The 15,542-nt window shown below is 46.1% G+C and overlaps 1 protein-coding gene across 1 annotated transcript in view; it reads left to right on the top strand.

Annotated features, from left to right (window-relative positions):
- AHCYL1 (adenosylhomocysteinase like 1) overlaps nucleotides 1–15,542 on the top strand; it is a 319,577-nt gene that overhangs the window by 184,903 nt on the left and 119,132 nt on the right. The window contains exons 4-5 of the mRNA XM_078644788.1: nucleotides 5,436–5,536; nucleotides 13,838–13,940. Of these exons, the coding sequence (XP_078500914.1) occupies nucleotides 5,436–5,536; nucleotides 13,838–13,940 (204 nt within the window). The remainder of the gene's footprint in view (nucleotides 1–5,435; nucleotides 5,537–13,837; nucleotides 13,941–15,542) is intronic.

Genomic DNA, 15,542 nt, shown 5'->3' on the forward strand with positions numbered 1-15,542 from the left:
GACTTTCTTCCATTTATTCCATTTCATAGCGGGTTCCCCAGGGTTGACTAAGAAGAAAGGTGGGGGAGTCACGTTTTGCATTCTTGTCTAGCTGTAAGTTGCGTGTAATTTACAATGACTCAGGACCCCACAGACCTACCACCAGCCACCCCCTTATCCTGAAGGTATCTCAACAATTGTTTCTAGACAACATTTGTGTACAACAACTCTCCTAGAAAAGTACATCTGTTTTGGCCAAGCGTTGAGGACTTGTCAGACTGCACTCAGTGGCGAATTATTCCTCTAGAACTTTACCCAGAAAGTCTTTTCCTGACAGAAAGTTTCTTGCAAGCCTTTTCTGTGCGCCTTAGATTTACAGGAGACAGCGCAGAGGGGAAGGTAGGAACTCTCTCTTTCACACGCTGTAATCTTTTTTTTCCCAGCCAGGCCCTACCGCTTCCAGCCGTTATTTCCCTGTCCATAGTCCTGTCCACAACTCTATCAGGAACGTGCATTTCCTCCTGGTTGCACCGCAGTCACTTCGAAACCCCTGCTGCCGCTGTTGGAAACCCCACCTGGCGCAGCACAGCAGACCCTTTCTTCAGTTACGCGTCCCCGCAGCCCTTCTGCTGCTCCGATTAGCTGTTCCTTACTTGCTAATGCCACACGGTAGAGCCGTGATACACTCTCGACAGCGCACCTCCACGGACACAGAAGAATCCTCCTCTTACTCCGCACTTCACCCTAGTATGCGCTCCAGCACCACTCTTCTTGCGTATGACGGCAGCATCTCCAGTCTCTTTTTATTTTTATTTTTTTTCCCTGTACGTTTCCGTGAGCCCTCGCTGACAGGCTGAGACACCGTTCACCTTTCAACCGGCGAGCCGATGCGCGATTCACACCAGGCAGCCGCTTCGTAACCACTTCCTCGTTCACATTAACTATTCCTTTCACATATTATGCGCAGCCACTTTAAATCCAGTCTGCCGCTCCACTCACCATGGAAGTAACTTCGCTCTGCTTGCCGCTCTCAGATCGTGTTTCTCTCACGGATACCCGACACCTTCATACCAGGTTGATTCCGATACTATTCTTTTCGATGCTGCACTCCACGCGTGTTGGGGTCCTTGTAATTATTATTAGTCCAAATTTCCCTCGTCGCCAGTGTAGTAATGACCACACGTGAGTCATAGGTGACTTATGAACAAGCACGTTTATTAAATATCGCAATTTGGATAGTCAAAACCCCAGCCACAGCTGGCTCGCATCAAACGCCCCGTCAGGTCTCCGGCGGCGCTCGCCCTGGAACGCTCTCTACAGTGACATTCTAAGTGATGTCACTGCAGCGCGTTCCAAGGTGGTGCAGAGGGCAGGGGTGACCCAAGCGGTGGTATTTCCGACAGATCGGAAGATACCACAACCTGACTATCAGGACAATTGTTCTTTGGGAATGTGTGTACCGATGCCCATGTTGCCACCTGACAACTCTCCAACACAGTGGTAGCAGCTTTGGCTCTGTGAAATGAGCCTGTAGTCCTTCCAGAAGCTGCTTCTTGGACAATTCGTAGCAGATCTATATACAGAGTGCAATCAAGCAAGAGATGGTCTACTACTGGACTGTCTTGCCCTTCTATACACCACCAAACCCCACAAAGAGCTGATCGTCCACTTTATGTTCTGTGGTGCTATCAATGTAAAAGGTGAGTATTCTCTTAAAGTTCAAACAATGGAATCTTTCTTCCACTTTTGAGGGATGGGGCACAGCAATGAATGCCGGCAGGCTGATGGCTCGTCCTATGTGAAATTATGTTATCACTTTCGGTAGAAAAGAAGCTTCGGTTCTTAGCACTAGCTTATCTAGGAAGAACTTAGTATAAGGTGGCTGGACAGAAAGAGCCTGAAGCTCGCTCACATGCCGAGCTGAAGTTATGGCAATGAGGAAGACCATTTTGAGGGTCAGGAAAAATAATGGACAACTGTGAATCGGCTCAACTGGAGTGCAAATTTAGAACCAAATTTAAATCCCACTGCTCCTTCGCACATAGTTTTGGTAGGGATAAATGTTGCAATCCTTTCAAGAATCTCTACATGATGGGTGATTTAAACAATGAAGGCTAAACCAGCAACCGCAAAAAATAGACTGTAATAGTGCCCAAATCAAGTCCTTGCTAGGGCCAGGGACAAAACAAACAAACATCAGATAATTGGCCTGCAGAGAATCAACCTGGCGGGTGCAGCAGCATACCACAGATCTGTCCCAACGACTGACATATGCTGATTTTGAAGAGGGACACCTTGTCACCTAAATGACATCAATGACCTCAGGTTGAAGGTAAAATGAGGTAAACGTCCACTGCTCAGTCTCCAAGCATGGATATGCAGATTGTGCAGGCCCAGGGGCAACACTAAGCCATGCCCTGCTGCTGCGACAGAAGATCATCATGAAGCGGAACCTAAAGAATGATGATGGATTCAACCCAGATCTGTGACTAGGGGTGAGTGTCTGAAAAGTTTCAGCGCTCTGTCCTTCTTCTCCTTTTGTTTGATTTGTTCGCCCTAAGTTGGCAGGGTATGTCCTTTGCTCACTTTGCCAATGGATTCAAGCTAGCATGGCTGATGAGGGGTGTTACCCCGAAACCAGTCAGCGGATGCTTGTTTCCGGTCCAGGAAAGGCCTGGCTTGTCAGTTCGGGCTGGACTGTTCGCATGAGGAACAGGGAACAGGGTCAAGACTGATTTGCAAATGGCTGGGTCTGAACTGGTGTGGCAAAGTGAGCTAAAGAATGATGATGAATTAATCCCAGATCTGTGACTGGGGGTGAGCGTCTGAAAAGTTTCAGCGCTCCGTCCATCATTTCCTTGTGTGTACACTTCAAATAGTAACACAGTAAAAACACACCACAAAAGGATTCCTCGCGAATTTAGAAAAATAGAGTAATTTTAATAAATAAAACAAGATCAACATGGCAAAAATCCAATCAGTAGAACTGGAGATATTCAATTTTAAAGGTTTTATTGAAAATAGTGCCAAAAAGCACAATGTGTCAAATGAAAATATCTGGTCACAAGTTCAGGCCGACCACGGTGGAGCGTGGGCCGGCTACACGGACCTAGTTAGGCCAGTTGAACAAAGTGCCTTAAATCCTGGTCTGCAGAGCATTGTGAGGATCCGCGTCGAGCAGCTTAAGCGATGCGTTTGTTCCAAGATGCGGAAAGGCTGAGGGGTGAGGCCCTACACAGTCGTAGAGGATCCCATCGACATCAGCTTGGAATGCGAAGTGCGCGTCAAGGATGTGTTGGGCAATGCATTGGTTCCGAGGAACTGCAAGGTTGCGTTGTGCAGTCTGTGATTGTTGAGGCTGCTGTCGAGAGATACGGAGGCCTGTGCTGAGGATTTGTCTCGCAACAGTGGTTCTAATGTGGCGATCAGCTGCTGTGGGTGTCTTTGCAGTGGCTCTGATCCACGCAGCAGCAATGATGCGTCAGTGCTGGTCAGCGTTGTACCGTGCAGCAGAGGAGTGCATTGGTTCCACTAGAATCACAGAGGCTGGCAGAGCCCCTCAAGCCCCCTTCCAAGAATGCAGAACAGGGGTAGATCCACTTGGCAGGGTAGTCTCACAGATGGCAGAGTCAAGGTGTAGGTGCAAGAGTGTTTGAAGCCTGTTGTGTCCCTGAGACTTCAGATCAGGAGGCCAGCAAAGTAGGCATTGGAGTCATTCAGGGTTCAAGAGATGCATGTCCAGTCCTTCTCACCCAGTCAAGAGGGCAGCAGGTCAGCACAGCAAGGCAGCAGTCCATCAAGGCAGTAGTCCAGCAGGGCAGCAGTCCACCAGAGTGGCAGTCCTTTAGCAGCACAGCAGCACTGCTTCCTGGCAGAATATTCTCCTGTCCAGAAGTGTAGTGAAGAGTTGGTTTCTGAGTTCGAGTATTTATAATCAGTTGTGCCTTTGAAGTGGGGAAGACACTACTAGATGTTTCCCTTTGAAGTTCCCAGGCATCCTGCCTTTCCTTTCCTGGCTCCAGACTAACTATAAGGGGTATGCAGCTCTTTGTGTGGAGGCAGAGCATAGCCTATTCAAGTGTATACAGTGCTGGGCCCAGCTCTGTCTTTCCTTCCTGCCAGTGATTGCCCATCCATGCACACCTAAGCTCTTGTTTGTGTGCGACTGCCTAGGAGGGCAACAAAAAAAGGAACTGTCATCTACACTCAGTCATGTGGCCCAGAGACAGCCTAAGGGCACTAAATGGCTGTGGCAGGATAATGCCAACTTTCTAAAAGTGGTATTTTCTAAATTGTATTTTAAAATCCAGCTGCACCATAAGTTAGGATTTTTCATTGCAGCTCCAAATACACCAAACATGAACTTGTTACCTGCTTCCAATTGCAAAATATCAGCTTATTATATGTAATCAAGTAACTCCAATGTTATCCTACGGGAGCGGTAGGCCTTCCATAGTGAAAAACGAATTTTTCTACTACCAGGACATGTAAAACTTAAAAGTACATGTCCAACCTTTTAAATACACTGCACCCTGTCCTCTGGGCTGTTTAGGGATGACTTATATGTATTAAAAGGAAACTTTGGGCCTGGCAAAAGGTTTATTTTTCCAGGTCGAAATGGCAGTTTACAACTGTATACACAGGCTACAAAAGGAGGCCTTAGACATGTTTCAAAGGCTATGTAAGTGGGTGGCACACTCAGTACTGCAGGCCCACTAGTAACATTTAATTTACGGGCCCTGGGCACATGTAGTGCCGCTGTACTAGGGACTTACAAGTAAATTAAATGTGCCAGTTGGAGGTGAGTAAATGTTACATGTTTTAAGGAGGAAGCACATGTATTTTAGCAGTGGTCAGTAATGGTAAAATGCACAGAGTCCTAAGGCCAGCAAAAAACGAGATCAGCAAAATATGGAGGTGGATGATTAAAGGTTTGGGGGAAGACCACCCTAAGGCTGACGGGTCTAACACTCCTCCACTTCACTATTCCCTCCCACCCCTAGCCACTCTTTTCTTCCACCTCCCAATCCAACACTAAATACAAATCTTGGAAAAAGATTAACAAAGCTAGCTTAGAGTCCACATTCCGCAAATCTCCGCTCACCTTAAGTCTGGAAATTGACACTAATGTCATCAATTTCTTTAACCAAATCATAATGGTCCTAGACTCTGAGCAGTAGGACAGGTAAAATTGTAGTGAAGAAAGGAGTAAAGAAGGAGATGAGTGGGAGCAGAAAAGAAGAAACATAAAAATAATGTGTAAGAGAGGTGATAAAGAGTAGCAATGGGACAGGACAAGAGGAAAGATGTGAGAAAAGAGGAGCAAAACAGCAAAAGAGAAAATGTTGAAGCTATTACACAGTTGGTAGGGAACAAGGGGATTGAGGAACAAGTTTGAGAGGAACAATCTTGCTACTAATGTGTGTTGGACCCTAAACTCTCTTTTTCTTTTGTAGACATGTTGGCTCTAATTTCTCTCCGGAAGCGAGCCCAAGGAGAGAAACCTCTAGCTGGGGCTAAAATCGTCGGCTGCACTCATATAACAGCCCAGACTGCAGTGAGTACTCAAAGAACTGGGGTAGGCTATTCTCTGGGGCGGGTAGTTCCTGGGTGGACTGTAGAAGCAGGGTTCTGGTTCACTGCTGGCTGTTAGAGTATACGTTGGTTCTCTGGTAGATCTAAGAGAAATTGGCTAATCTAGCCCTCTCCTAGCTGTGGGAAGACAGAAAAGTTATCGTGATGGCATGGGGCGGGATAAGGGGGTCTGCTTCTCCGCTGGACTGTGGGGGCAGCTTGAATATGTGCTAATGGAGGGGTGGTCGGGTCCTCTGATGAGTGAAGAGGACCTGTCTTATTCTGTGTTGGCTCTCTGTGGGTGAGAGGTCTTGTCTGCTGCCAGATTGAAGGATCTGTTAGATCTGTGTCTGGTCCTCTTGTGGTTCATTGTGGGAGAAGGAGCCTGGTCCTCTTCTGGCTGTATGTGGAGAAGAGTAGTGGCATCATGCCATATAGGTGTTAGAGGACTCTGGTTCTCTGCCGGATCGATGTGGAAGGAGGAGCCTGGTCCTCTGCTAGCTCTCTGTTGGAAGGACTGGTTCTCAGCTGTTTTGGTGTGATGAGAGGTGTGGGTGCCTGCTGGATCTCTGATATTTTATCTGTATTATTATTGCTCAATTTATAAGGTGCCTTTAACTTCATAGGCATAAAGGTGCTATGTATACATCAGAAGATAAATACTCAAATAAATGACTCTTCTTATAGATACTTCTAACCTCAGATTCCTCACCTTTTTATTATTCCCCAGGCTTCAGACTGGATCTGGTCAATCTTTAGCAGTACCCCTGCGTGCAAGTAGGTGGCATCCTGCAGCTTTGCCCTAATAATGTTCTGCTCTGGAAGTGATGTACTGAGCCACATATAAGCACCACCTATATGCGCTGATCTCAGTTTCTTTCTTTCCATGTTACCAGATGCAGATCCCGAACTACCCCCATCTCTTCACAAGACTGTTTCTTCAAAAATGTATCTTTTTAAAAGGAGTGTGCAAGGGAATATCACCCCCAAAACAACAAGGTTTAAACCTTGTAGGTGCTGTCATAAAGAAATGTCTGTGACATAGCCCCATAAAATTTGGTTTTGGTGCTTGGGGTCAGACCATGACTCCAGACCTGCAGTGACTTTGTCTTGATTTATCCAATGGCCATCCAGGACCATGAAGTGAAGGTCTACATCACTAAAAATCACAGCAATCTATGAGGTGGTGGTTAAAGTGGAAGGGAAGGTTCCTTTCTCGAAGTCCATTCCCACGGCAGCTCTTCGTCGTGGTCGAACTCTTCATACAAGTCAATGAAGAAATCCAGCAAAGGATCTATGTCGTCAGCATGCTATCCAGGTCTTGATTCCAAGGCCGTTCCACTTTGGAGCTGATTCTGACCCTTGTTTCGAGGACTCCTAAATTTTCTAGGCTTTCTGTGACACCACAGCAGGTGAAAGAATTCCATGACACCATGCTGCACTCTTTGGCACCCTACCGACTCCTTTGGGCCCTAAGGAACCACAAAGACCTTCGCCTGGGAACCCGTTGATGGGTCTGCCTGGGTGCTAGATGCACCCTATTGATCTTTTACAGGCCTGCACCAGTGTCGGGCGAATCCGATTTTAGTCCCTGGTCCATCAGTGCTGATGCCAGTTGTCAGAGCTAACCCAATAGTGCTTTTCAACTCAGAGTAAGCGCCTTTTCAACCTTGACTAAGGCCACATGCTGATTCACCTGGGCCAAAGCATTTTACCGCCCTATCAGACTCTGACACATTTCCCCTACCTCATGGAAGGACCTAAATTCTCCATACTTTATTCGGAACAGACTCAGATAATGATGTTTATGATGTGGGGGGGTGAGTTTGCACACCTTTATATCAAAAACAAAAGGTATGAGGACCTTCAAGATGCTGGTAGCCTGGAGAGTTTGCCAGCCACTGGTCTGGTTTATCCAACCTGTCCTACCAAGGAAGAAAGTGTCTCTTTCACAATGGTGATGCGAAGGGCGACTGTGGGTCTTGAGTTCCAGTTGGCCGCCATGGAAATTAAATTAAACGTCCTTACAGAGGTGCTTTAGCTGAAGCCCTACATTCTGCCATTTAATGAAGCCCTTAGATACTCCTCTTGGTGCTTCGGTAAAGCCGTGTCTGGGCCACTGGTTAACCATTTGGCACCATTGCCCAGCTCCAGGCGACCCAGCCTTCCGAATGCAGCCTACAGTGCCAGAAAGCCTAGTCGCACAGGCATCCGCAAGCCTGTATGACCAGTGCCTTTCCTACTACTCCCCTAGATAGAGGCTATAATTGCTTTGAAACGTTTGGAAAGCGCATGTTCTCTTCCACCAGCTTAGCGCTAAGTACAGCAACACTAGCTGCCTTCTGGGATGTTATACCCATGCTCTTTGGGACTCCGTCACTCAGGTCATCCCTGTGGTGCCCGATGATCTACAGTCCACCATAAAGCAAGCCTTTCAAGATGGGTGCGACTCAGTGAAATTTACAAATCCACTGTGGGCTGGATACTACAGATTGTCTTGTACCAGATTGATGGGCTTCTATGGGGATTTCCAATCCACTTTGATGGAAATCCCCTTTAATGGCTCTCGTCTTTTTGGTGAGAAGCCCAATTTGGCCCTTGAGCACTTCACGGATAGAAGGGCCACAGTGCACTTCAGCCTGCCTGCCACCAGACCACGCCAGCAGTTTCGCCACCTCTGTGGCTATGGTAGGGGTTTTCCATACTGCCAGTAATCTATGCACCCAGCCCAGCAGACTTTGCAGCACTTTTGCAGCCACTGCACTCACAGGCAAGGTGGCAAACCGGGGCAACAATCTGCCCAGTCCACCTCCCCTCTAGCTTATGCAGGTGTACAATCTCTTTAGTGTGCCCTTCAAGGTACACAGCCACCCTGTAATTGGCAGGATCCGATATTTTCTGTCAAGGTGGCAGGCAATCACTTTAGACAATTGGGTCCTGCAAATAGTTCAGCGGGGTTACACCCTACTATTTCTTGTCACCCCGCTGCATCTCCGACCATAGAATGGTTGACAGAGGACCATCTGTCCATTTTGCAGCAGGAAGTGCAGGCACTTTTGGCCAAAGGGGCAATACAAAACATACTCACATCAGAAGTAGCCACTGGCTGCTACTCCCTCTACTTTTTGGTGCTAAAGAAAGACAGGGTTCTTAGACCTTACCCTGTTAATGCCTTCTTGGAGAAGGATTAATTCAAGATTCTCACCCTCTCCTAGTTCTTGTTGCCCCTTGACCCTAGAGACTAAATGGTAGTGTTTAACCTGCAGGATCCTTGTTTCACATGCCAGTCCTGCAGGCCCACTTGGCTACCTGCAGTTTACTGTGGGGCGGAATCACTATCAGTTCCCTGTGCTCCCCTTTGGCATCACCAGTGCCTCTCAGGTATTTCCGTAAATGGTGGCGTGGTTGCAACACATCTTTGTAGATTGAGGATCCAGGTTTCCCCTACCTTGACAACTTACTGCTGAAGATGGCTTGCCCCAGGTAGTCATCACCCGCCTCCAGACTATGGCAAACCTCTTAACATCCTTAGGGCTCATGATCAACATGCCAAAGACCCACCTGACTCCTTCACAGATGCTCCCCTTCATCAGAGCCATTCTGGACATGGTGCAGTTTCACGCCTTCCCCCCTGGAGCAGAGAGTCCAGGACATTCATACTATGATTGTGATGTTTCACCCTCAGTCCTGGATCTCAGTGCTGATGACTCTGAGGCTGCTGGGACAGATCGCCTCCTGCATCCTGCCGGTGAAGCACACCGAGTGGCATATGTAGGCTCTGCAGTGGGATCTGAAGTCCCAGTGGGCACAGCATCAGCGGTATGTCTCCAATCCAGTCCAGGATCAGCTAAAGACCTGCAGTGGTGGGCTGCTGTACTGTGGTTTTGTTAGCGGCAGACCCCTCGCCTTACCTCACCCAGAGCTGAAAGTGGCGATCAGTGCATCACTCTGCAGGTGGAGAGGCCATCTTGGAGAGGTGGAGATCAGAGGCATAAGATCTCCGGTGGAGGCCTGGCTCCACATCAGTCTACTGAACTTGCGTGTCTTCTGCTTGACATTGAAGGCCTTCCTACCATCCATCAAAGGGAGTCTGGTGCATCTTGCATGATGGAGTTCCCGAGAGGGCTGTCTCTCTGAGATGTATTCCACCTAGAGTGGAGTTCAGAACTCCTGTATGTCTTTCCACCGCTTCCTCTCCTGACCCAAATTTTGAAGAATATCAGGATTGACCGGACCCAAGTCATCCTAGTGGCACCTGATCGAGCAAGAAGAGTGTAGTATAGAGAACTCTTGGGACTGCAGCATCAGTCCTTAAATTAGGCTGCTGCTTCTGGAGGATCTTCTGTTGCAACAACAGGGCAGGGCTCTGCACCCCAGCCTGCGCAGCCTCCACCTCCATGCTAGGAGACAAGTTTGTAGCCCGGAGCACTACTTGGCAGATTGACCCACTTCAAGCCAAAATTTCCGAATGGTTGCTTTAAATGTAGTTCCTACCGCAGCAAGAACTTCTTTTGGCACAGTGAAAGGATACTTGTCGGCTCATTGGCTTTCCTGTGGTTGCTAGATCATCCCTCTTTGTTAAAATCACCCGTTGTGCTGCAATGGGACCTCAGTTTGGTCCTCACATTCCTATTGTGTGCTCCCTTTGATCTGCTGTATGGCTTTCTAACTGTGGTTTTCTTTTCAGCTCCATACCATCAGTGTGGCAGGTGAGCAAGCTACAAAGCCTTTCTGTCAACCCGCCATACACCACCTTCTTTCCAGGTACATTGCTTCTATTAACCCGAGCCTCCTTTCTTCTGAAAATTGTGACTCCTTTTCATGCCAGCCAAAATAAACCCTCCCAACTTTCTTCATCCATCAAAGAGGAAGAGAAGCCCCATCGGTTTGGTCCTAAAAGAGCTCTCAGCTTTTAGATCAATTGTACCAGTGTAGACGATAAGCTCTTCACTAGATTCGCTGGGACGAAGGAAGGCAAGGCAGGGCAAAAGAGGACAATTTATCATTGGATCGTGCTCTGCATTACATTTGTTCTGTATTGGCCAAAATGTAAGGCCCTGAAAGACTTGCAGGCTTATTCCCCCAGATCCAAGGCTGCTACCACTGCTTTATTATGCAGTGTGCCCAGTTCTAGACATTTGCCAGGTTCCTCCGTGAATGTCACTCCACACGTTCATATAGCACTAATGTCTAGACAGCCAAGATGGGCACTTTCCCCACTCTGTCCTGCAGGACATTTTGGTTTGAGCCAGTCGACAGACCCTCCATCTGGGGAGGTACTGCTTTGGTATCTATTCAAAAGGTGAAGAATCTGTGCTTAGAAGTATTTACCAGAAGAACAAGTTACTTACCTTTGGTAGCACATTTTCTAGTAAATACTCTAACCGCAGTTTCCTCACCGACCATCCCGCCTATCCATTCGGTGAACTGGCTTCTTTTTCTATTTTTTTTAACACACTTTCTTATCGATAAGATCCCAAGTATAGAGATCTGCACACTGATGAATGCCAATTAGCAGTTGGGCTCGGAGTCTGGTGGCCCGGACAGCCTAGAAAGCAACTGAAGTCGGTGCGCGTGTGTGTTGCTTATATATGACTCAGTTTGTTACTTTCTAAGCAGAACAACAGCACAGAGCTGCATGACACTACCTACTGGCACACAGAGATAGTGCTAAAGATATTCCGGATCCAGTGTGACACCTGAGAAATATTCAAAATATGAGCAATCTACGGTTAAACAGAGCATCTACCAGAAAGAGCTCCACCGAAGCTAGGTGACTTGTTCTTTAAGGCTTCTTGAAACCTCCAGGAAGAACGTTCAATAAGGTACTCTCCAGAAATGGGAAAGACCTACATTCACTCTTTTTTCCAGATTCAATTTGTTGATAATTACAAATCTTTTCTGACAGAGATCAGCATCCTATAAGCAGTGAAATGTGACTTCAGGGCACTTCCTATGCTGACTCTGTATGAGGAGAGTTTTGGGTCCCTCCTGGATCACTCTGGATGAATAGGGATTGTTCCTCTGCTGGCTAGATATAAGAAGTGCTTTGTTCATCCACAGGAAAGGACTCTTTTGGTCCTCTGCTGGTCAGTGTCGGAGAAGAGATGAAGTCCTTTACATGTCATCTGACCTTCTGATGGCTTTGGAGGAAGGGTCTGGTCTTCTTCTGACTGGAGGTGGGGTGTTTGACTTTAATAATATTTGTCTATCTAATGACATAAGGGCTGGAGCTGTAAATGATTCCTGACTGACTGCACTTGTATAGCTACCCTATTGCGCCTCTAAGTGCCCTTATCATTTTACAGACAGCGTCAGCTTGACCTGATCTAAGCTTGATAAATAGTATGTTTACACGCAGGAGGCCGAGCAGAAGGCTTCAGTAGGATGGGAATAGCCAGAATAAATTTAATTTGGTTATCTTTAAAGCAAAAAAAATACATGGCCATGTAGTAATCCATAGTAAAGACCTTGGATTTAAGAATTCTGCGACAAACTTCTGAACAAGGTGCTCATTTAGACCATCCCACTAGGGAGCTTCACTAGAAATAGTGCAGTCTGCAGGAGGATGGATCTTCCACCTAAAAAATACAGTATCTTTTCTTTTAAAACCAGCAGCACTTTTTGCTAATAAGGGCAAAGCAATCTATACGATGGTTTCTTCTTGCTACATTGTGAAGAAGGGAACCTACAAGTTGATAGATTGCCACAGTATTTGAATAGTGCCTCACTGCATTCTTCCTGTCACAGGACTGCAATGGGATTTGCAGCTGCCACAGGAAAGTAGACCTCTATTCCGTGTTATCCGGGGAAACCTCACTTGCTCTTGACATGGCAGGGGTGCACAGTCTCAGGTTGCAGCACAGTTTGCTGTGACTGATGGAATTGGGTGTCTCTTCAAGTTGCAGGGCAGAGTATCAAGAAAAATCCAATACAGTCAGTTTAACCCAACTCAGTCATGGTTTAGGCCCGACTTGGCAATTTTATGCATTTTAAACCTTTGCTCCCCGGGTACACCAAGCTCCGCTTAGGTTTGAGCAAGCTATGCACAGTCTACCTCCCTCTTGGATACCCCAAAACGCTTGCAGTGCAGAATTGAGGTGCAGGACTGAGATGGAATCTTCTTAAGGAATCCCGCACTTAGCGTTGCTAGGGCGAATGTGGGTAGGCCGTTGATGGCCTTCTGTGAGTCTTTAAAAGTACGCCAAGTTATGGCTTTTACTTTATATATTTTTATTAAACATCATTTAAAATAAATGGAAGGGAGTTAGTTACCTGGCAGTCCATAGGCAAAGGTGTGGTGGCATTTGCCCCCATTTCTCAGACTAAAGTCTGATCAGTAGAGTAGGCGTGGTGGCCATGGATTAGACTGAGAGCAGCTTCCTGGAGTGACATGGGTGTATGAAAGGGATTTGGACAGTGGTCAGAAAGCCGGAAAGTGGTGCTCTCTGGTATCACCGGGAGACCCAGCAAGGTAGGGTGTGACCTGAGTTGGCAACTAGCTAAGAACAGGGGTGACTATTAGTGCCTCATTTGAAGTCTGGCCATACAACCACAAGAGGGTCTCCCACCCTCTTGTCGGTTGCACGTGGAATAAGTGTGGTTCACATCAGGAATCCGAGCACTTCTGGGGCAATGGACTAGAAATCATACATTGCAAAGACATATCCCCCTGTGACATTGTTTTGGATTGCAAGGTCATCTCCCGTTCATTGCTTCCCTCTTGTTACGGTTTTATGTAGACAAGCCTGTTGCTTTACACTAAGTGTTGTTGTTTTATTTCTTAGAAGCATTTTGCTTTATATTTAAGCCCATTTTGCTTTTCTCGTGAACCCATCTGTGCCGGCTTGTTTATTTGTCTCGGTCTCTGGGTCTGTTTTATTCTGTGTAGGTCACCCTCCTCAACAGACCCCAAAGCTGTTCAACCAGCTCTCAACATCTGTTCAGCAGTCTAGTCACCATTGGGTATCCCCTCACCTCCATCTGTGTACGGTTATTACTTGCTATCCTGGCTTACCATGCTTGTGAGACTAGAATGACCATACTGTGAAAGTGGATAATGGTTCAATAGTTTGGGAATACCCTCCTAACTCCGAGTGAGGTATTGGTTTACCACTGACATCCCTACCTCCTTTGAGATGAGAGGTCAAGCTTCTCTATGCTGGTCAGTGTGAACCCAGACTGGGGACTCATTGTTACAGGTAAGTAGCTCACATTTCTTTCTCCCTTCATTTGTCTAGTGCTGTGTCAGCTGCCCTCTGAGATTCCCTTTTTGCTCCTCCAGGTTCTGATCGAGACCCTGTGTGCCCTGGGGGCACAGTGCCGCTGGTCAGCATGCAACATCTACTCAACGCAGAACGAGGTGGCGGCCGCGCTGGCTCAACACGGTGTGTATTGTATGGCACAGAACCCCAAGGGGAAATGTAAAGCATGATGTACAATTATGCGGGTCATCGTTACTATTAATGGGGAGTGGATATTTCTCTTTCGAGTGAGATTTGAGAACATGTTATCTGAAGCGAAATATCACTTTCCAAAAAATAAACAGTAACAAGGAATAATACAAATTAAAAATTTTAATAACACAACTGTGCTGCTTAAACCTGTTCACAAACATCTTATTTCAAAACTATTTAAATGTACAAATAGACATTTAATTACAAGTAGATAAAATGTTTTGCCTCTTTCAGGCTGTCCCACCTCTCTAGAGTCTCACCGGGCAGTGTCAGGTAGCCTCTTTCTAGTGTGTTTCTGAGTGTGAACACAAAAGTCTTAAAGGCATTTCTGTTATGGAGTAAAGTTGATTCTGCCCATTTACCTTCCCCTCATTTTCCTCTTATAAGATGTCAGTCTACAATCCAGAACTTTTTGACAAGTGTATCCATGCAGCCGGTTGGAAACGGTTTGGAAACGAGTACCAGGAGCCTGCATAGCCTACTAGACAGTCACACTTCTAATGATTATCAAATGTGCCAAAAAGGTCCCTCTATGAGACTGAGGGGAAGAAGGAGAGTCTTGTGTAAGGCCCGCAACTTGAAGCTCCTGCAGTAGAAGACAGTCCTCCTTGGTTGCCCTATTTTTAGCCAGGTATTTTGGCGAGTCTTTTAACCTATAGGCTTCTGAACTTTAGACTGTGTTCCATCAGGATTGTATAGAATGGCTACTTGCTCTGATTCAGCAGAGAGCACCACTGAACGTTCCATCAAAAGAATCATCTAGGACAGTCCATCGTAGAAGGCTAACGCAGGAGACACAAGTACGGCAAACAATTTTTTTTTGTACAAAAGTACCCAAATCTCAAATGGGCAAAGAAAACACTTCTGTTACTTCCTAGTAGTGGAGAAAGGGTCGAAGAAAGAATACAAACAGATTATGTATGTAAATCTGGTAGGAAAAGGTTGGAAAGAGAACTTTTGAGGAGAATGATGGCCTTCACTAGGGCTTTTCATAGTGAAATAAAGAAAGATTATAATGTATTTGGTTTAAAATGCAAACCATTAAACTATATTATGTATGGAAATACTGTTTGTTAGTATTAACAAAGTTCTCTGGAGTAATAATAAAAATAATTAAAATATGCAACAAAGTGTAAGCACGGTAAATAACACCTAAAAGGGGAATAGGCAGTTATAAATAAAAAAAACGATATATTATTATCACCGTTATCCTCATCCAGGTTAAATCCGTTTAAAACAAGATACTTCCAGCACAGGAGGACTGGATCCTTAATATCATATGTGGTAGGAATCCTAGTTCAACCATACGACGGTGGCAAAAATTACCCCTAAGGAGACCCTTTTATGCCCCAGTAATTATTGAAAACTGTAATTGGCTTAAAAAACAACAAGACTAATTGTTTTTCATCTGGAGATAACCACTCATATTGCTTAAAGTTAGACAGCCCACAGTATACACAGGTGGTGAATTTTACTTGCAAGGACTTAGATAACAAATAAGTCAAATTCTTATCCGGTTCAAATATAGCAATC

The sequence above is a fragment of the Lissotriton helveticus genome, chromosome 5_1 (assembly GCF_964261635.1).
Source record: "Lissotriton helveticus chromosome 5_1, aLisHel1.1, whole genome shotgun sequence".
NCBI classification, from domain to species: Eukaryota; Metazoa; Chordata; class Amphibia; order Caudata; family Salamandridae; genus Lissotriton; species Lissotriton helveticus.